The sequence below is a fragment of the Chelonoidis abingdonii genome, chromosome 15, assembly GCF_003597395.2.
Source record: "Chelonoidis abingdonii isolate Lonesome George chromosome 15, CheloAbing_2.0, whole genome shotgun sequence".
NCBI classification, from domain to species: domain Eukaryota; kingdom Metazoa; phylum Chordata; order Testudines; family Testudinidae; genus Chelonoidis; species Chelonoidis abingdonii.
The window spans coordinates 24,959,270-24,980,215 of NC_133783.1; the positions used below are offsets into that span (position 1 = coordinate 24,959,270).

Sequence of the window (20,946 nt, forward strand, 5' to 3'; positions counted from 1 at the left end):
TCCACTGTAACCCCTAGGTCGTTTTCTGCAGAACTGCTGCCTAGCCATTCAGTCCCTAGTCTGTAGCAGTGCATGGGATTCTTCCGTCCTAAGTGCAGGACTCTGCAGTTGTCTTTATTGAACTTCATCAGATTTCTTTTGGCTCGGTCTTCTAATTTGTCTAGGTCCCTCTGTGTCCTATCCCTACCCTCCAGCATATCTACCACTCCTCCCAGTTTAGTGTCATTTGCAAACTTGCTGAGGGTGCAGTCCGCACTATCCTCCAGATCATTAATGAAAGTTTTCAGTCTGGCTGGGATTTGGGCATAGGATCAGGATAGAATTTCATCTTTAGTTTTGGTGTGAAAATTCTGCTAAGTGAATAAGAGAAGATTTTGCCCAATCATAAATCCATGCTCGTAGAAATAAGTAAACTAGGTTTTTAAAGAGTAATGTGTTGCGACTTGCCGTTCTCCTGAGCTCCAGTTTTGAAAAAACAAAGTACTGTATTCAAATCCAAATAAGCAAACCTGGCACCTCCTCCAAAGTTCAGTTATTCCAAGTCTTGGCGTTTATCAAAATGAACTCAGCTATGAGCAATTTATGTCTGTCTTTTCTAGCTAAATAAAGTGTATTGTTATAACCACCAAAAACAGTGGGAAACATTTTCAAAAACTTTTGAGACTTACAAGCCTAAATCCCATTTTCAAAAGTCATTTAGGCACTTAGATACAGACAACTTCTTAGATTCAGATTTTTAAAGGTATTTAGATGCTTCAAAATGCAAATAAGCACCCAGCTGGAATTTTAAAAGTAGCTAAGTACCTAACTCCCATTGATTTCAATTGGAAATAGGTGTGTAGGGGCTTTTGAAAATCCTACTAAGTGCCTATCTACTTTTGTAGGTGCCTAAATACTTTAAAAACCTGGCCTTTGGACTCTGAAAATGTTATCCATATGGGCGAGGAGTTAGCTACTCTGTGAGACTATAACTGATGTTGACCCACATCGACATAGGCGCTGACTCCATGGCTGCTCCGGGGCTGGAGCACCCATGGGGAAAAATTAGTGGGTGCTTAGCACCCACAGGCAGTTCTTCTCACCCCCCGCCCCATCTCCTCCTCCTCTGAGTGCGCCATGTTCCCACTCCTCCACCTACCTCCCAGCACTTCCTGCCCAACTGCCACCAGACAGCTGTTTGGCAGTGTCAACAAGCTCTTGGAGGGAGGGGGAGAAGCGGGAATGTGGCACACTCAGGGGAGGAGGTGGGAAAGAGGCAGGTCCAGGGAGGGGATTTGGAGAAGGGGTTGGAATAGTGGCAGGGAGGGAGCAGAGTTGGGGTGGGGACTTTGGGGAAGGGATTGGAATGGGGATGGGGAAGGGATGGGAAGGAGAAGGGCAGGGGCAGGGCCTCATGGAATGGGTGGAGTTGATGTGGGGCCAGAGGCAGAGGGGGGGGTTGAGCACCCGCAGGAAAGAGGGGAAGTTGGTGCCTATGCACATTGACCCATCCCAAATTATTTTTCATTTTCATTTTCAGTGCATATGGGTACTGCAGAAGTTCTCCAGTTCCATTTATTCCAGGATGGAAAGCAGAACCAGCCAGAGCCACCCAATTAACATGGAATCTTCTCTCATTCCTGATGGAAGAACCTCAAGAAGTGCTAGCACATTTCCTGTTATAGCTGCAGTGTTTTACTCTCATTACTCACCTAGTGAAAAGTGTTCTGTAGAGTACATGAAAAGGCATGAATATCCAGTAACACCTAATCTCTCTCTTCACTTTGACATCATATGTTGAGACATGGCAAATTTAAACAGAATTTGTTTAATGACTGTGCCATAGACATTAAGTCATACTGTAAAATGGGTCTCTGTGAAATTCCGAATGGCCCCATAGCTGTAGATGCTTAAAGTACTGCTTCTGCTATGGTCCGGCTGGGTATTTGGTTCAATATGCAGAATCACAAAGAGAATGTGGCTGGGTTTTTTCAGTGATTTCAGATGCAGGAGGTGCATGGCCCATAAGGTGGATTGACTCGCTGATTGAAAGACTGGCCGTTAAACATTTCAGTCCTTCCTCTCAGATCCCATGGGTAGCGTTGAGTAATTGCTCACCATTCCAAAGGACTCAAATCAGTTCTGTCAGTATTTCTTTAAAGCCGCTGGCAGAAACAGAGCCATTCTGGGTGGTAGAGTCATCAATATACTAGTGATTCTCAGCTCTTTGGCTCCTTTTCACTGAACACAGTTGCTGCCTCATTACTTTCCCACTACATGCCAGGAGGTAGCAATCTGGATGAAGAAGAACTGGTTGGAATTCAATCCAAATAAGAGAGAAGTGATGTTTGTTCACAGAGGCATTTGGAGGATTGGGTGGAAACACCACCTATGGAGGGTGTATGTCTGCATTCTGGCAAAATAGCTCACAGCTGCTTGATCTTACTAGATCCATCACTGCTGCTCTCGACTGTTTAGGTAGCAGTGGTGGCCTGCAATTCCTTTTGTCATATATGGCTGTATGATTTTTCTTCTAATGTGGATCTTAGAACAATCTTCCATGTCTTTGTCTCTGCCAGGCTAGGTTACTGAAATGTGCAGATTTCTTTGGTAAAGACATTATTGCATATCAATTACTTGTATGAAGACTGTACGACTCCTAGTATTTGCCTGTGGTCCTTTTAGGAATAAACTATCTGCTTGTGTAGCCAGCTGATCTCCGTGACTCCTGCCACTCTGTGATCAGCTTAAAGCATCTGCAAGAAGCAGAGCAGAGCACAGCACTGCAGACTGTAACAGCGCTATGGCCACTGCAGTCAGAGCAGAAACTGGAGATGTTGAGAGGTGTAATTAGGGTTTCTGAAGTGCTTTGGTGAAAGGTGCCATAACACTGTAATCTTGTGTTCCCATTTCATGTTGCCACCGAGGTTTCAAATTACTGCGAGCATTTGCACTAGAATATCATGGAAACTGGAGGTTCTTGCTACAGAGCTTCTGTCCAGCGGGCCCCAGAACCAAGCAGAAAGCTGGGTCTGGTACTTTGTGCACATGCAGAGAATTCAATAGCAAGCTGCTCATTAACAAGTTGAGGTGCTATATGGTGTCCACGCATCTCTTCAGTGCAACTCTATTTCTTAATAAAAGGAGCGTTCCGAATCCGAATCACGTTAGTAGGCTTTTCTGGAGACAGAAGAGCAAATCTACAAAGGAATACAATAGTACTGCACGTGATACCTATACAATACCAAGTCAGTCTAGTGCCCAGTACTATAAAGGTATGAGATGTTGAACTTCTATGGGCCAAAGCCCATAGACCAAACCATTAGAATCCTCTGCCCCACAAACCAGTAAGTCCAGTCTCCAACCACATTGTTCATGTGTGTGCGTGTATGCACCAAAGGACTTGCTGGTCTGTAATACGTTTCCTTGCCTCAAACACAGGTGACATGGAAATGAATGAATGAACAGGCATCCCACACCTGGTTATGTGCTAAAACAACTTCTGAGTACATTGAGTGACTCCAAACGTGGTGCAGAAAAGGACAATGGTTCTGAGCGGAATGGGGGCTGATGGGAGATGACACACTTGCATGACCATCCATTCCATGAAGCAAGCTAAGCTCCGTTATACCTTACTGTGAAAGATCAAAATTGGGATTTTAACGATCTCTAAAAGTGGTTTGCCAGCAGAGCTCAGCATAAGCAGACTAAGCAATTGCTCGGGGCCCTGAGCGGCTCAAGGGCCCCCCCCATTCACTTTTTAGTATGTGTTGGGGGGCAAAATATCCCTGCGTAGGGCCCCTAATGGGCTTGTACCATCTCTGTAATAATTGCCAGACTTGTTACTTTGCACATATATGTCACCTTCCTGAGGAGCTCAAAGTGCTCTGCAAAATTTCAAAACACCCTTGTGAGGTGGGTGAATTTTATGCCATTTTTCAGGAAGGGAAACTCAGTCTCACAGAGATTAAGACCTTGTGTACACTGAGCTTTTAGCTACCAGTTTCAAAACCAGAGTGAGCTGCAAATTGCATTGCACCAATATAAACTGTGCATGCACTATGGATTTGCACTAGTGAAGCTACACCAAAGGCTAAAGTCCCAACATAGCCAAGGCCTAAATAACTAGCTCAGTGAGTCCGTGGCAGAGCCAGGAATAATGCCATGGAGCAGGAGTCAGTAGGACTCAAGTTCAAGTCCTATTTTGTATATGCGCAATCTGTGGGAAACTGTGCATGACCAGTTCATCACCCTATAACCTATGTTAAGAGTTTGTAAATAAATAAATTAGCTCAAACCTTTCTTCACAAAAATCCTGTTAGAGCTCTCATTTTTCCCTCCTTTCCCTGGCTGCACCACACTTCCTTCCCCTGCCAACACATTTGTCTGAAATGTAAGACCCCGTGAAAAGCGAGGCACACTGCACTTGGTATAGTCAGACACAGGCTCCTGAGGGAGAGGGCAAGTGGGTCAGCAGGGACAATAGGGCTGGTAAGTGAGTGTCCTTTTATCTCAAGCCAAATCCCTAACACACTGCAAGATGCATTCTTTAGTTATCTTTCCTCTCCAGAGGTCATTACTCTCTCTACATACAAATCTCTCCCAAAAACCCATTTCAGTTGTGACTCAGAGATGCAAACTGATTAAGGCCCCTCTGAACTGAGTGCTTGAAGATTAGACATCATACAAAAATATTTCATTGTGTTATTAAAACATTATGGGTGGAATTTTCATAGGAGAGCTAAAGGACTTAGCCACCCAATTTCTACTGATTTAGGCTCAGTTTACATCACAGCATTTGTAATCTAGTATGGCCAGTTACCTTACAACCTGTTATATGTTGTCGATCACAGTTCCCCAGCCTTTTGATTATGTGTTTGTCTATTATAAGCTCTTCCTGGCAAGGGACATTCCTCCTTCTGTGCTTGGAGAGCACCTAGCACAGGGGTAGGCAACCTATGGCACACATGCCGAACGTGGCGCATGCGCTGATTTTTAGTGGCACTCACACTGCCCGGGTCCTGGCCACCGCTCCGGGGGGCTCTGCATGTTTATAGAAAAGAGACCTTCTAAAAACATTAAAATATATTACTAATATGTCAAACCATAAATTAGAGTGAATAAATGAAGATTCGGCATAGCACTTCTGAAACGTACTGTTCTCCTAACCCTAATGCCCTACTTTTCAGAATTATTTTCTTCTGAAACAGATTACAATTCTGATCATCTTTCACAGACACTTGGTGAAGTGCTGTGATAGAGGCCTGAGATTAACTGAAAGCTTGTGTGTGTGTGTGTGTGTGTGTTTTTTCTATTCAATAAGCTTCATTCACAGAGCCCAGCTTTCTTATTCCTCTTCAGCCTGGCCCTTTAAGTAACCCGATCCTAGAGGCTGGAACTCCACAGCCCCTGAAAAGAGAAGGAAGAGGAATGATTCTGCTGCTGCTCTTTGGGCCACTTTCTTGTCAATTTGCCTTCCTTTCTTTCTGGTACAGAGGGGGAAGTGGCTAGGAGCGGAGAGCGGGTATGTTTCAGAGCTATTCTTCTGAACCACGTGGCAGATTCAGCAGGGCAGACTCCAAACTGTTGCCTTTTTTCCACCCAGAAATCAATTTTGCATTTTTTGTTGATTTCCTTGTTGCAGGCTTTGGCAAATCCAAATGATTTCCAAACGTTTTATTTCTTTTGCTGCTGTGGCTGCTGCTACTGCTGCTGGGGGTTAGAGCAAGGGATTAATTATTTGCTTCTCCTTCAATGTGTAATTCAGGGATAGGGAGAAGGTCAGGCCTGGTCACCTGACATTGTGAATCCTGTCAATTCTGGCCACTCTGGAGGGGGTTTGTTGCATTTCCTCCTGCCCCGCTCCCTGCCCTGTCTTTTCTTTAGCCTTCTCCTCTTTCCCTAGCACTCTGTTTTGCTCACACACAATCCTTGCCATGAATTCACAAGCAGCTTCAGGACACATCTGGCTGATTTTCTTTTTCTTTACCAGCTCAGCAAAAGGTAAGAGACTTTGCACTTCAGCTTCTGAAATGGCATGAAATGGGAAAGGATCCTGTGGACCTGAGATAAGGGATGCTTGTCACACCTTACACAAAACTCTGTATAATGCCTAGTGCTTACTGGAATTCTAGAGCTCAAAATTATAGTCCCACAGTCAAAGAAGGGAAGTAGAAGGAAAGCTCTGAAAATACTCACATTTCTAATCTCTTTATGAAGATTTGTTAGCATAGGAAGTAACAATAGCTTGTGCATCTCCAGAATTCAGGGACAGGTGGCTGGCTATAACTTAGTTTCAGGCTTCCTGATTAGAAGCTTCTCTCTGGGTGCCTGGAAACAAAGGAAATACTGGCCTTTCAAGATTCAACATCATGTAAAAGAAGCCAGCACCAGTTACCTCTGATACACAGAGAATGGTTTAAGGAATTCAGCTAGATTTACACCTATGTATCCCTGGATCTACTATGGAGTTTTCCTTTCATGGAGACTTTGGCATCCTTTGGGGAGAGTTTTAAAACCTGTTTTGCTGGTCATTATAAAGGATCAGATGACAGAATTCCAAAACGCTTCAGTAACCAACTACATTCACAATGAATTGGAAGAATAGTAGGTCCCTTTAAGAATTTCAAGCACAACTGTATCTTTAGATAATGGATTGAATGGATTATTCCTGATGGCAAAAGCAAACACAAAAATCAGAGTCAATCTTTAAGTATATACAAAAAGTATAAAATACACAAGAAGATTGATCTCAGATAATTCTAGACATACTATGTAAAATGAAAAATTAAAGAATATTAAGGCTGAGGTAGAAAAACAAAAATATTCTGAGGCCAGGCCTCTCCAGCGTCTTTATCTTGGCATGCTGTGGTTAGGTAAATAATTAAGTTAGGGACAGGGGGTTATGACTTAGCTACAGTTCTCATCACTGCTACTTTAAAACAGGCAAAAGAGTGGATGAATGGGGGAGTATGTACTCTCTTCCCTCACCATTAAATATTCTAGGTTGTCCAAGGTAGGATGGAATGAATGGTCATCTCTGTAAGAATCCTTCAAACTTTCCTGAGCATGAACATATCCATGGAACTGTGCTATAGGACTAGAATTCAGTCCCTGGAAAGAAACCTCTGGCACCGGCAGCAGTGGACAGGAGTAGGAAATGAAAAAGAGACTGAAGTCTTCTGTTGAGAGCTAATCTCCAAGCTCCCATCTTAAGTCTTGAAGTCCCACAGCAGAGTTCCTGGTTTTATTTACCTTTCAGCAGAATTGTGCAAGTTGATCCTTAATAGATTGTGTGAATTGTACAAGCTAATCCAGTGAATCAACCACTATGAACCCTAGGAAAAGATCTCCTGGCACTCAAATATTTCAGTAATGGGCGTGCTACAAGAACCTACACAGAATACAATAGGAAAAAACTGCACCAAATGAAGACAGTTTTTACAGGTTTCCACTGGTTGACAATAGCAAATGTTATTGTATTATGATACCAGCAATCTGTAATTCAACAGTTTGTAAGGGATTAAAAAATAGAATGAAGGTTCCCTGTAAATTGTGAGTGGATGGAGTTTACATATAGAACTACTCAAAGGTGAATGATAGGGCTACTTAGTAACTTTACCCAAGGTCTCAGAGACCACAGCAGATAGTGGAAGAAGATCCTCGTCTGATATAATTTGTCATAGCTCCATTGTTATACTTCCATTGACTTCAGTAGAGTTATAACAATTTAGACAAGCAGAGGATTTGCTCCAGGCTGTATATTCAAACTGATGTTGAGACACTACAGTGCACATAATTCATTTTAATAGTCCCACATTTGGCTGATAAAGTTGCTATGGACCTGTGCTGGGTAATTACATAGACCAACGAACTCTTCCATGCAGTGCTGTTTTGTTAACAAAAGTATCTTACTAAATTTTCATCCTTGGTCCTTGATAAACCCCGGATATATGAATGATAAGATGGGGAGAGAGGAATCAGGAAATCCATTCCTTTATTTTCTCATTTAAACAAAAACACTTTCCCACAACCAAGGAAAGAGGCAGTGTCACTGGGCAAACAGACTTATGTGCATTTGCTGGAAATGTGTATCCATTCCTGAAAAATATAGTGCGTGTATTGGTAGTGTAGCCGTGTCCTACTTGTATTGGTTGAAGAGGGGGACTGGGGCATTAAGCATTTTCTAACTAAGACTCATTGTATCCACCTATCAGTATTGGTGCAATATTGTCTATTTCAAAAAGCAAAGCAATACAATTCAGGAGTATTTTCATGAGCCCAGGGGATAAGTCATCACTGGCAGAGAAGGGAACGAACTCCATCAGAGTTTGTGAAATCAATCCCAATTCACCCTTCGATCTGATGATGGAACTGTATCAAGGAGCTTTTGATCAACCTTTTACATCCTTCCCCAGCACCATTAGAGCCAAAGGGAGCCTCTCTGCCACTCTTCCCAGCTGAATCTGTAGAAGCTGGGTTGATCTTCTAATCTGAAAGTTACCCTGTTCACATCAGTACAGAAGCATCCAAATATACATTTGAGGCTAGAACATCAGCAGGTGTAAATTGGGGTCGCTTCATTGAAGTTTGGGCTAATTTACACTAATTGAGGATCCAGGCCTTGAAATTCAATTTTCTGGGTTAGATACAATAAATACTGCTAATTCAATCTCAGTTTTAGAAGTGATTCCATTTATTTTTCTGCTCTGTTGTTGATATACTGTAAAATGGAAGACACAGGCAGATAAAGCAAATAGTTTTGTCATTGTAAAATAAAAATGTTTTTTCCCCTGCCAGTCACTGGTTAGGCTTTACTGCAAATGACTCAAGGCAGCTTTTTAAGGTGATATATATATATATATATATATATATATATATATATAATCTTGCAAGCTTTCAGAGTCAGTGGAGTTGGGCAGAGAGAAATCCAAATGACTGTCGGACATGGGAGTAGATTTATCCCTAGTGTCACCCCACTGGCTTCATCTGCAAATGTACATTGCTGGTATTATCATGGACATTAGAAATAGAAAAGGCCTTTTAGGTCACTTGGCCAGCCCTGTTCTGTACATTGTTTCTAATGCTTTGTGAAGTCTAGTTCTAAATGTCTCCCTGGATGGCAATTCCACCATTTGGGTGATTATGCCACAGGATACAAATCTCGAGGTCAGGAAGCATTTCTTAGTATTTAGGCTGATTTTTCTCTTTTTAAATTTGAATTCATGGTGCAAGTCCCATTACTGGTCTTAAGCTCTCATAATGCCATAAATCACTGGTAGTTTTTGCAGGGTTCCTCCTAAAGGTTCTTTGTATAAATCACAGGCTTTGAAACATCTACATCTGTTAGGGGTGAGTCTGTTATTGGCACTTGGTGGGGAAAAGCAGAGCAGAGACACAAGCTGTCTGAAAGCTCAGTCAAATCTAAGGGTGTGGACAAGGTCCTTTCTAATCTTTACTCCTAATTGTATCCCTTTTTTGAAGGGCCCAGGAATAGGAGTTACTAAAGGCAGGATAAGTGGAGGTTTTTTCTACCAACCTAGGCCTCAGCAGCAGGACCAGGGAGAATAAGAAAACATATGTATTAATCTCAGACAGGTTCTGATCTAAAGCCCATTGAGGTCAATGGGATTCTTTTCATTGCCACTTAACCTATCTGCTGAGATAAATTTGAATCCACGCCATCATGGGTACTGAGGAATGTGAAAGTGTGTGCGTGGCTTTAGTTCTGGTCTCCTTTCATAGGGAACTTAGAGATACCATCTTTCCAGCCTGGAATCCTCTATCAATACCGCTACACACTGGAGGTGCAGCTAGATTATGTCTCAAGGTTGTCCTTGCAAGGAAGTCAGATGCAGGCTGAAGCTTTGGTTCAGGTGCACCTGCTCTGGAGAAATCATGCAGGGGAGCAGCTTCTACAGATCCAGGTATGTGATGGTTTTGTTCTCTAGTACCCACAGGCCCGAGAAAAGCTATTGGTGCTTCTAGTCCAACAGGCTATGAGGATTTCCTTTTAGTTCAAGTGGTAGAGCTACTACTGCTGGATCATCTTGGGCTCAATCGGCAACTGGTTCCTCCCATGTAAGCAGATTAAGTTTTTACTCAGGCATGCTGACTGTGGAGCAACTGGCCAGTGGCTTGTCCTTACCCAAACATTAATAAGCCAGTTTAGGACCAAAGCACTTGCCTGAGAATTTCTTCACTGAATAAACACATAGCAATGCTAACTTCAGTTGGTGGGCACAGGGGACATTCAATCCCAACCATCTTCTGTTTCCAACATAAGTGGTGTCTGTGAAGCGTCTATGAGATATGTTAAAAATAGGGCTGTCAAGTGATTTAAAAAATAATTAATAGCATGATTAAAAAAATAATCTCCATAAAAAAATTTATTGCCATTAATCGCATGATTAATCGCCCTATTAAACAATAATAGAATACAATTTATTTAAATATTTTTGGATGTTTTCTACATTTTCAAATATATTGATTTCAATTACAACACAGAATACAAAGTGTAGAGTGCTCACTTTATATTTATTTTTATTACAAATATTTGACTGTAAAAAAAACAAAAGAAATTTTATTTTTCAATTCACCTAATACAAGTACTGTAGTACAATCTCTTTGTCAGGAAAGTTGAACTTACAAATGTAAAATTATGTACACAAATAACTGCACTCAAAAACAAAACGATGTAAAACTTTAGAGCCTACAAGTCCTGTCAGTCCTACTTCGTGTTCAGCCAATCGCTCAGACAAACAAGTTTGTTTATATTTACGGGAGATAATGCTGCCTGCTTCTTATTTACAATGTCACCTGAAAGATATTTAACGTGTCAGATGCACTAATATTCATATGCCTCAATGTTTGAACCACCATTCCAAGAGGACATGCATCCAAAGCTGATGAAGGTCTGCTTTACAAACGGTCAAAAGCAGTGTGGACAACATGTGCCATCATCATTTCATTTCATCATTGAGTCAGATGCCACCAGCAGAGGTTGGTTTTTGTTTTTTTTTGTGTTCAGTTCTGTAGTTTCCACATCAGAGTGTTGCTCACACCTTGTCCCTCTCAGATTTTGGAATGCACTCAGGTTCTTAAACCTTGGAACCAGTTCTGTAGCTATCTTTAGAAATCTCACATTGTACTTCTTTGTGTTTTGTCAAATCTGCAGTGAAGTGTTCTTTGGAAACAACAATATGTCTGATCATCATCTGAGACCTGCCATAACATGAAATATTGGCAGAATGATGGGTAACACAGGAGGAGACATACAATTCTCCCCAAGGAGGTTCATTCTACAAAATTTCATAACACATGAATTTTTTTTACCAGTGTCATCAGTATGGAGCATGTTCTGGAATCGTGGTCAAGCAGAAGGGGCCATATGATGTTTAGCCATAATTGGACGTTATACCTTGCCGTGTGGGCTCAAAAGTATCCATGTGAATGCCTGTTCTCAAACTTCAGGTGACGTTGTAAATAAGAAGCAGGGAGCATTATCTCCAATAAATGTGAACAAACTTGTTTGTCTTAGTGATTGACTGAACAAGAAGTAGGACTGAGTGGACTTGTAGGCTCTAAAGTTTTACATTGTTTTGTTTGTGACCGCAGTTATGTAACAAACAAATCTACTGTAAATTGCACTTTCACGATAAAGAGATTGCACTACAGTACTTGTATGAGGTGAATTGAAAAATACCATTTCTTTTGTTTACCACTTTTACAGTGCAAATATTTATAATAAAAATAACTATAAAGAGAGCAGTGTACACTTTGTATTTTGTTTTGTAATTGAAATCAATATATTTGAAAATATAGAAGAACATCCAACAATATTTAATAATTTTAAATTGGTATTCTATTGTTTAGTAGTGTGATTAAAACTGCAATTAATCATGATTAATTTTTTTGAGTTAATCGCCTGAGTTAATTGCGATTAATTGAGAGCCCTAGTTAAAAATGCACTCTGTGGCTCCCCTCAAGTCAAATGGCCAGAGGTGCTGGGAAGTGGAACACACACACGCTCTGTGACCCATACCCTCAGACCTTCCATCTGTCTTTTGTGGTTTTAGATCCAAGACCTAAAAGTCTACCATGATTCAAAACACGAGAAGATTCAGAATGTTACTGGAGACCCATCCACTGAGGTTGTACTGGGCAAAGAGGACACCGCAGAGCTTCAGCTGCCAGTTTTCCTCCACTGGAATAATGGGAAGGTGTGTTAATAGTACCCCACCCACAGACACACAAAGAGCACCTCACATCCCTATTCAAACCCTGAGGAGTCCCTCATTTTCCTTGCTTTACATTCTTGCCACTCTCAGTATGTGGTAAGCACCACTCCTCTGGCCATGGACCCCAAGATGAAACTCTCCTCAGATGCTATCAATGCTGCTGTTTAACTGGCTAGTGGGAGAGACTGTTCAGTAGCAGACGGCTTTTTCTTTCTGGGAATACGTGCCCTACCCCAGCCTTTCAGTGTCTGAACACCTGCCAGCCCAGACAGTTAGTCACTTCACATCATGTACTAATGGAAGGCACTCCAATATTATGGTGAGGAGGGTGCTCTGAGCACCTCTATAGAATAGAATACAGCAAATGAGAGAATTTGGAAGTAGATCTCCTTCATAGCTGTGCACGGGATGACTACAGAGTCAGCCAGTGGGCTCCAGGTGTGATAGTTCTGTTGAAATAGAATAGGCTTGAGTAGTCTGGGTTAGCTGTGGTGGCTCTAGGTCAGATTCTTAGGTGGGAGAGTGTTGGTTATTGCTGCATAGAAGCTGATTACTTAAGAAAACTCTTGAAAGCTCTCCTACACCCCTCTGCTGTGACTTGTAGGTTGTTCAGGGAAGTACAGACACTCTTTCTGAAGTCTTGCTATTGCTATAAAGCCCCCTGCTCTGTCGTACATTACACAGTTGGGTGGTATACAAGAGCTGCCCCTGCACTGGTCCTACATTTACTGTTCAGTTAACAGCTGTGGGTGCATCATAGGATTCGGATGAAGATAAAAGAATGTTATTTCGACTCAGTAGAGCAACGTTCCAGGTATCCACAGGTGGAACTGCCACTGCTTTAAGGTTTGTGCAAAGTGGAGAGGCCTCACTTTTTAAAAAGACTTTGTGGCCAAAAATGTATTGTGAAATTAAGCCCGTGCGAGTCAGGGATATCAACTGGTGTTTTTTAAGCCTTTCAAAACAGTGTAGTCGGCACCTAGTTCTAGTACAGTGGCAGCACAATAAATGTTTCTCTCATCCCCCATGGAGTCCCTTGCCTGAGGTTCTCCCTACTGCCCCCTCATCTGAAATTTTTCTCCACCTTGAACTGCAATATCAGTCTAGAAAACCCTTCTGAGAGCCTGGGGAGAGGGGAATTCTCTCATTATCATGTTCATCATCATGCTATCTCCATGCCTTCATGCTGAGTTCTTGTCCCTTTCTCAGCATATCCGGGATTCTCTCCTATAAATCATACATTTCTTCTCGTAGGTAGAAGGCATCTATGGAGATAGTGGAGGAAGATCCCAGATTTTGAATCTGAAACGGGGCCTCATCAGTCTTCTCCAATTCCAGCCACATTCTGGGACAGCAACTGAGGTAGGAGCAGAATATTTTTTTTCCCCAAAGAAAAAGATGCAGGAACCTGATCTTAGTGCATCAATAAAACCATCCCTAGAGTGAGAGGGTGTTTCCCTCTCCAAACCTATTGCTCTTTTCTGCAGTTGCTAATTAGTGCCAGTTACCATAATGTTTTTCATAATTTCTGTCATTATATTCATGCTCTTTTTGTGTTTACTTGCTATAATGACTTAAATGTCAAACATCCATTTGGGTGTGCGGTTGCCTGATTTTAGACACTCAGTTTGTTGCAGTAACTATGCTAGGTAGAATAGGCATGTGGTTTTTGAGCCTCATTTTCAAAATATGGCCCTGTATCTGGGTCTGTGCAGATTTTTTACATAATCTGTTCAAATTGGATTGCATCATTTTTGTGTATAGTGAACCGTATTTTGTCCTGCCACAAGTTCTACTCACACTTTATCATTTCATGACATGATTTCTTATATTTGTTTGGCTTCAGGAGGATGTTTCTGGGAGCTGTCAAGTCACATATGTTGTTTCCAAGGATTCCATTGTAAAGACAAAAGATCTGCAAAGCTGTACAAGGCCAAAGTTTGGATTCACCTCCGTTAACAAAGCAAGTCCATTCCTACGTTGGTGGTGGTGGGTTAGAATGTTCCTGCCCCAGTCACACCCCTCTTAAATGTACTACGCTTCTCCAGATCTTACCATAGGGCCAGTAACTTCAGGGAGGTCCCAGAGTGAACAGTCTCAGGTGTATTATGATCATTTCATGCTGGGGTTTAAAGAAAGCTTTGAAAAGAAAAAAAAGTTCACTTTTGAAGCCTCCTTGGGGTCTCTTCTGTCAAAGCTTGGTGGCTACTGAAAAATTAAGGCAGAATCAGATTAAATGATCATTCTGAGCCTTATGCTCAAAAGGAGCAAAGGAGACTGAATATCCAGAAATATTTGCTAATAGTGAAATCAATTGGATTGTTGAAGTGGAAGAGTTGACAAGAGAAGTGGCAGAAGCCCCAACGGCTGGTTTCAGGCATTGAGACCTGGCAAAATTAGGTACAAATTCTAATGATGCTAGTGGCCTTACATCTGCCTGTGCCAAGAGTGATTTGACCCATATCTTAGATTTCACTGAAAGCACTGGAATAAACTGTAGAGAACGAACCTGTACTATAGGTGACCTAATAGGAATATTTATATAAAAAAGCCATTTAAATGTAATCATGGCACATTTCCCAAAGAAAATAATGGAATTTCTGTCAGGACCAAATTCATGAGGACACAGGTTTGCCCAGAGTGGATGTGTGTGTGAGGATGAGGTTGAAGGCAGTGGTAGAACTTTAGGGCTTAGTCTAATAATTCCCATTGAGTTAATGGAAGTCCTGATCAGGATCAGAACTATAGTGCCTTCACTGGGGTAAGAGACAACATGGTCAAGTGTGCTGAGTGCTTGGCTAGAACTCAGGAGTCCTGAATTCCATTCCTGACTCTCCCACAGGCCTGTAGTATGACCTCTCTGAACCTCAGTTTTCCCATCTGTAAAACAAAGCTAATGACCCACCATTGTAAAGTGTTTTGAAATCCACAGATGTAAAGCACTGTATGAGAGCCGGGTGTTATTATTCCTATAATTCACTATGTAAACTGGGTCACTGTATCTCATGTACAAACATTCACAAAGCAAACCTGGTAGTTTCCTGCAGCTCTAGTCTTCTTCTGTGACTTCCCTATTCATAAAGAATCCTCCAGATAATGGCGCAGGTGCTCAGATAATGTCTCCTGAAGTTATCAGAGGTCTCTGAGTGAAGTTGAGAGCAACATAGAGGTGATGGTGAAGTCCAGCAAGTGCGCCATTTATTTGGAAAACAAAAGAATCTCGTGCAAGGTCATTCTGCAGCACAGCAAGGGAGCCAAGCATTTTTGACTTGGGTTCACTCTTGATAATTTGTGCTTTTTCTCTCTTTTTTACTTGGTGAATGGCCTTGTGAATAAGCACACTAACCTAGGAGGCTTTTCCTTTCTGTGCTTTCCTTTTTCACAGGAGATTGGGGGGTGGGGGCAAGGGTGTTGCTTGTGAAATTTGCTAAATTGACACTGCTGCAGAATGAGGCTTCTCTTTATCCACAGAAGATCCCCTCACATTGCCCCTTTAATATGATTTGGTCACACTCTGTATTAGGAATCTATTAACACATTGTTAAGTAAGAGGTTACTAAACAAATAATAGATGTTACAAATGTGCGTTGTTTGCATTATAGATGGTTATAAGCACAACAGTAGAAGATGTTATAGATATTTGTAAGCCATGGTTATAGTGACCTGCTAGGCTTTATAACAGTCTAGAACATCTGTTACTAATTCCCTGAACCGTAATTCCCCCCAATTAAGGGTATCCTGTAATTGCAAGGATATTGGGGGTGAGGATGGGGGTTGTCTCTCTAGATTGTCTGAATCTTTGTGACCAGAATGAGTGTGATATGAAACAAAGGCAGTAGGGAGTTACCTAGAAAGAGAGCTGAAGACAGTCAGACCTGTAGTGCTTTCAACAGAGGTTGATGGAACCCCATTCAGAATCCATTGTTATTACTGTGTGAGGCATTCATTTCACATTTGTTTAGCTAGTGATTGCACAGAGCACTGTGTATCTCTTGATGACTAAAAGAAACAGCCAAGCCACCCAAAGCATAAGAGATGCCCTGTGTTAATACATTTTTTTTATTCGTCTCTGGAGACCAGGGCTCAAATATGGAGTAAGTCAAAAGTGAAACGTGTTTGGTGCACTCAATCTAGTCCCTGGGACATATGTCCATAGCACAAAACCAATTCACAAAATTATGTATCAAAATTCACCTTCAATGCCTTTTGTTGGGCCACTACTTGTGCAGTCCTGTGCTGCACGTGAGTGATTAGAGGTTGGCTGACCCCAGACAGTAATTCTTTCTCCCCTAGTCCAAAATCCCAAGTGTCACTACTTTTCCCTTTAGCTAAGGCTTTGAAAATGGCAATTTGTAATACATAGAACCTTCCACTAGGTGTCACTGTTCCTCCACACTAATCTCCGCTATAGCGTGGGAACCTGACAGGAAACATCTCTTTTTAGTTTAAGTGGTCTGGTGCTGAAGATGGCGCCAGGTTATATCTTGGAAGAACCACTCCTCCCATGCAGGCTGGATTTCCTCTTACAGCCTGTTGTTCCACTCACAGAAAATTGCTGGTGGGAGTTATGCACATTCTGGCAGCAGTGAAGGGATTAACACGATCCTACTGGTGCGCAGAAAATGCCCAAAAGTAACTATTAACTTTGTACTCTACAGTTAGATATAGAAAATAGAGTAGGGATTTCTTTATTTTTCCTTACATACATTTTAAGATAATCTGGTGTTCGTAAAAGGGTAGGATTGAGTTAACAACCTTTCTCGGCAGCTCCCAGCCTTGTTGAAGATGGCCCCACTCAGCTCCGCCAGGAACTGAACTAGACTGTTCCATTCTTGGGCCCTACCCCATACAGTTATTCCAATGCACTTGAGCTCTCAGATAAAGCATCTCCAGCTGTCCTACTCCTGTCCTCTCACAGCTCAGTCAGCCTTCCTCATTCCTTTTCTAGCTATTCCAAGCCTGTGCCACCTCCCAGCTCTTCAGTGCACTTAGCTGTAACCTGAAGCAGTCCCCGACATCAGTCTTAACCTGCAACAACCACTAATATCCCTGCCTTGGATTCCTAAATAGCTCTGTGTCTGTACTTCACTTCTGATCTGACTCACCCTCTGCTGAACCACCTCTTAGTTCTGCTATTGCATCTCAATCCCAAGTCACAGTACGCCTTGTCATCAGGGCCGCCCGGGGAGGGGGGCAAGTGAGGCAATTTGCCCCAGGGGGCCCTTCAGTCACTCCAGTCTTTGGTGGCATTTCTGTGGCAGGGTGCCGAAGACGCGCAGTGACTGAAGGGCCCCCTGCCGCTGAAATGCTGCTGAAGACCCAGACCGCCGCCAGAGGAGTACAAGCGCCACAACTCTCCCCCTTTCCCCAGGCCCCCTGAATCCTCTGGGCGGCCCTGCTTGTCATTATAGTCCTGGACTCCACACAATAATGCCAATATATGCAATGCAGGACCTCCAACTATTATAGTCATAGATGTCTCCAAGCACCTCAAGCCCCACAAACAACATCTCCTCCTAGTTCAGTCCTGGGCATCTTCCCTAATGATCAGAAAGTGTTAAAGCTGCCAGATTGTGTGGTGGTTCTCTCATGAGGTGGTTCTTTCATCCAGTAGGCTCCAGGGTAAGACTATCAAATGCATAGACACAACTTTTGTTAGAAATAAAACGGAGAGCAAACGCTGAAAGGAGAACAAGAAAGAAATAGATTGGTAAAAAGATAATGTGTTCTGTTCATTCTTTTGCAGATTTTTGGAGTTCTGTGGCAACCCACCAGCAATAGCTTTTACTCTGTACACAGAAGTCTCATCCAGTCAGTGCTGTCGGAGGAAAGCTACGTGGTCTCTCCAACCTTGAAGTCCTCCACTGGCACCAAGATCACGTCAAGGTTAGTGTTGTGCTAGTTCCAGGGACTTGCATACACTGAGTAGACTGGAATGGGATCAATGTCTGCCTACCAGAGATACACTCCTCCCATGTGGGTTTGATGTCCTTGTTGTGTCTTGATGTGGGCTGTGGAGAGATGGTGTGAGATAAAAATTGGGCATACTGAAAAAATCATCCCAGAGGATTTATATATTCTGGCTCCTACATAAGCCGAGGGCAGGCTACAGGAGTACAAAACACACCCCAAAATTAGCTACCTTGAAGGCTCCTCCCCTCCTCTTCATTTTCCCCTTGCACCTTCTGAAATACTAAATGCCCTTCATTTACCACTAGATCCATTTCACTTCACCATAGGATACACCAGTGGTTCTCAGACATTTGTTCTGGTGACCCCTTTCACACAGCAAACCTCTGTGTGCCCCCCCTTATAAATTAAAAACACTTCTTTATATATTTAACACCATTATAAATGCTGGAGATGAAGCAGGGTTTGGGGTGGAGGCTGACAGCTCATGACCCCCGCACGTAATAACCTCGTGACCCCCTGAGGGGTCCCTACCCCCAGTTTGAGACCCCCTGGGATATACCATACTGATACCAGCACATGTCCTGACCAACTCCTAAGCAAAGGGAGGTTTAAAAGATGAAACCCTTCTCAACAGGCTCTTTTCTCTCATCAGACAGCAGCTTAAACTTGTGTCTTCTTCAATGCCTGGCCCTGCAGAGACTCTTGGAGAAAGCCTTCAGGAAGCTCTGGCTGGCATACTGGAAAAGCACCAGCCTCTAAGCACAATTAGTGAACTCTTCAAGAGGACCTGCATGCAGTGCCCATCCGTGAGTAGCACCAAACTCTTGCAGAAGAATTCTCTTTCTAATGTGACACTTGGAAATGTAAAACAAAGCGAGATCTAGCTGGAGAAGGCCAAAGGGCCTAAGAAGTTTAAATAGAAAATCAGTACGCACTGTGATGGCAAGGAAGAGCCAACAGCAGCTACACAGCCAGTATCTATCACTGTGAGAATAAACACAATGGCTCGAAAGAATTCCCTGGCTAACTTTGACCCAGGCAGTAGGTAGGGAGATTGTCCACCGGAGTCTCATGATCACAAGGGCTGCTTCATCTCAAAGTAATGAAGTACTAGTGTAAATGTACTTGTTCTAGTCTGCCCGCAGGAAGAAAAGCAACTAGAGATTCTTCCTCCAGGCAACACTTATATCAGGTATTCTTATAGTTTTCCATAGTTCCTCAGTCATATGGAATGTTATGCAGGGTCCCTAAAGTGCCGCAGAAGTTTTCAAAATGTTGTTGTTCATCTGCAGCGCTGGAATAACAGGCTCTCTGAGTAAACCCATGGAGTGTGGTAAGCCGGTCTGCTGTTATATACTCTGAACTAATACACAGTCAACCCTGGACATTAAAACTATTGTACTGAGAGAGGAAATATTGCCCAGGATACTGGGGCTCCCCTCCATTGTTTTTGGAAGTGCGATGGGTTGTTTAATAACACCTGAACAGTACTCACCAGAAATGGAAAGAAGGAACCGTGGGTGAAAGTTTCACACCAAGGACACCACCCCTAACAATGCCCATGTTAAACATTATTTGTATTCTAGTGGTGCCCAGGGGCCCCAGCTGAGATGGAGACCCCCTTTGTTCAAAGCCCAGTAAAAAGGATAGTAAGAGCCAGCCTCTGCCCCAAACAGCTTATAGTCGAAATAGACAAGACAGACAAAGAGGAGAGGGCAACAGAAGCATGAAGTGACTTGCCTAAGGTCACACGGCAGTGTAGTGGCACAGTCAGGATCAGAATCCAGGTCTTCTGACTCCCAGTCCAGTGCACTATCCACTGAACCATGCCTTGTACAGGTTGTCTCATTCAAGTGATCAGACCCTTGATAGTGTTCCAAGCCCTCATTGTACCAGCTGGGGCTATTAAACTGTCACTGCACAGCATAAGTTTCCCTCTCGTGTCTGCTCTTCAACACATGCTTCGCAGACTAGCCCATTTAAATGCATTTTCTCTGGTTTTGTGATTTTGTGGATGGAGCAGTTGACCTTAGCCATCAAAGTTTTCAATTTCATGTCAGGTTGCATGCCAAAGGCATAGCCCTCTGCTCCATTATGAACCCACATTCCTGATTGGTCAGAGGTACTGTCTAGTTCCTTGTCAGGTGTTTGGCCTCAGTAACTAGTCCTGGAGGTTCACTGCTCACATGCTTTTCTTTAAGAGCTTTGATGATTGAAGGTCAGGCACTGAAATTATTAGCTTTTCAAGGCTGGTGCTTTAACTCCCCTGCTTGATCTTTTTCAAAGGGTAATGAGAAAACTAGAGCAGGAGGACACCTGGTGTCTGGGACTCCTGAGTAGGAGTAACTTGCCTTGCAAATAGAGAGGCCAAGATTCAGCTTCCACATCTCATTGTTCACACTGTAGTTCTTCGCTTTGTAGTTTCTGCATGTTGTCAAGTCCACCCATGTTCCATGTGAAGGAGCAGAGGTGTTTAATAGCCTAGAGCTACACTTCTGTGAACTTGTCAGCCCACGCAATGTAAGTGGAGCTGAAATGGGTCAATACCAAGGCACTACAGAAGGAAGGAATGCTGTTGATGCAGAAGGTAGTACTCTTCCCTCTGAGTCACTATTTAATCAGTGTCCCAGTCTGGTATTGCAAGGGGAGAGGGGGGAAATGATGGGAGAATTTGCAGCTGGCAACTGAGATCTTGATTGTCTCTGGTCATTGAATATCTCATGGACTTTTTACAAGAATAAAGATATTAGTCCTGGCCAAATTCCAGCTGGACCATAGTATTCTGCCTACCAAAATCCCCCTTACAGTGACATGC

General features: G+C 42.7%; 2 protein-coding genes across 5 annotated transcripts in view; both read left to right on the forward strand.

Moving 5' to 3' along the window:
- Positions 1–2,695, forward strand: part of TBATA (thymus, brain and testes associated) — a 20,902-nt gene extending 18,207 nt beyond the window's left edge. For all 4 annotated transcript variants that reach the window (XM_032782740.1, XM_032782741.1, XM_032782742.1 and 1 more), the window contains one exon: positions 1,520–2,695. In XM_032782740.1, the coding sequence (XP_032638631.1) occupies positions 1,520–1,599 (80 nt within the window). In that variant the 3' untranslated portion in view covers positions 1,600–2,695. The remainder of the gene's footprint in view (positions 1–1,519) is intronic.
- Positions 2,696–5,409: 2,714 nt separating this feature from the next.
- The window catches only part of LOC116826179 (microsomal triglyceride transfer protein-like), a 32,261-nt gene continuing 16,724 nt past the window's right edge, over positions 5,410–20,946 (forward strand). The window contains exons 1-7 of the mRNA XM_032782738.2: positions 5,410–5,982; positions 9,724–9,905; positions 12,057–12,200; positions 13,473–13,580; positions 14,065–14,181; positions 17,965–18,104; positions 18,784–18,937. Coding sequence (XP_032638629.1) covers positions 5,916–5,982; positions 9,724–9,905; positions 12,057–12,200; positions 13,473–13,580; positions 14,065–14,181; positions 17,965–18,104; positions 18,784–18,937 — 912 coding nt within the window. The 5' untranslated portion in view covers positions 5,410–5,915. The remainder of the gene's footprint in view (positions 5,983–9,723; positions 9,906–12,056; positions 12,201–13,472; positions 13,581–14,064; positions 14,182–17,964; positions 18,105–18,783; positions 18,938–20,946) is intronic.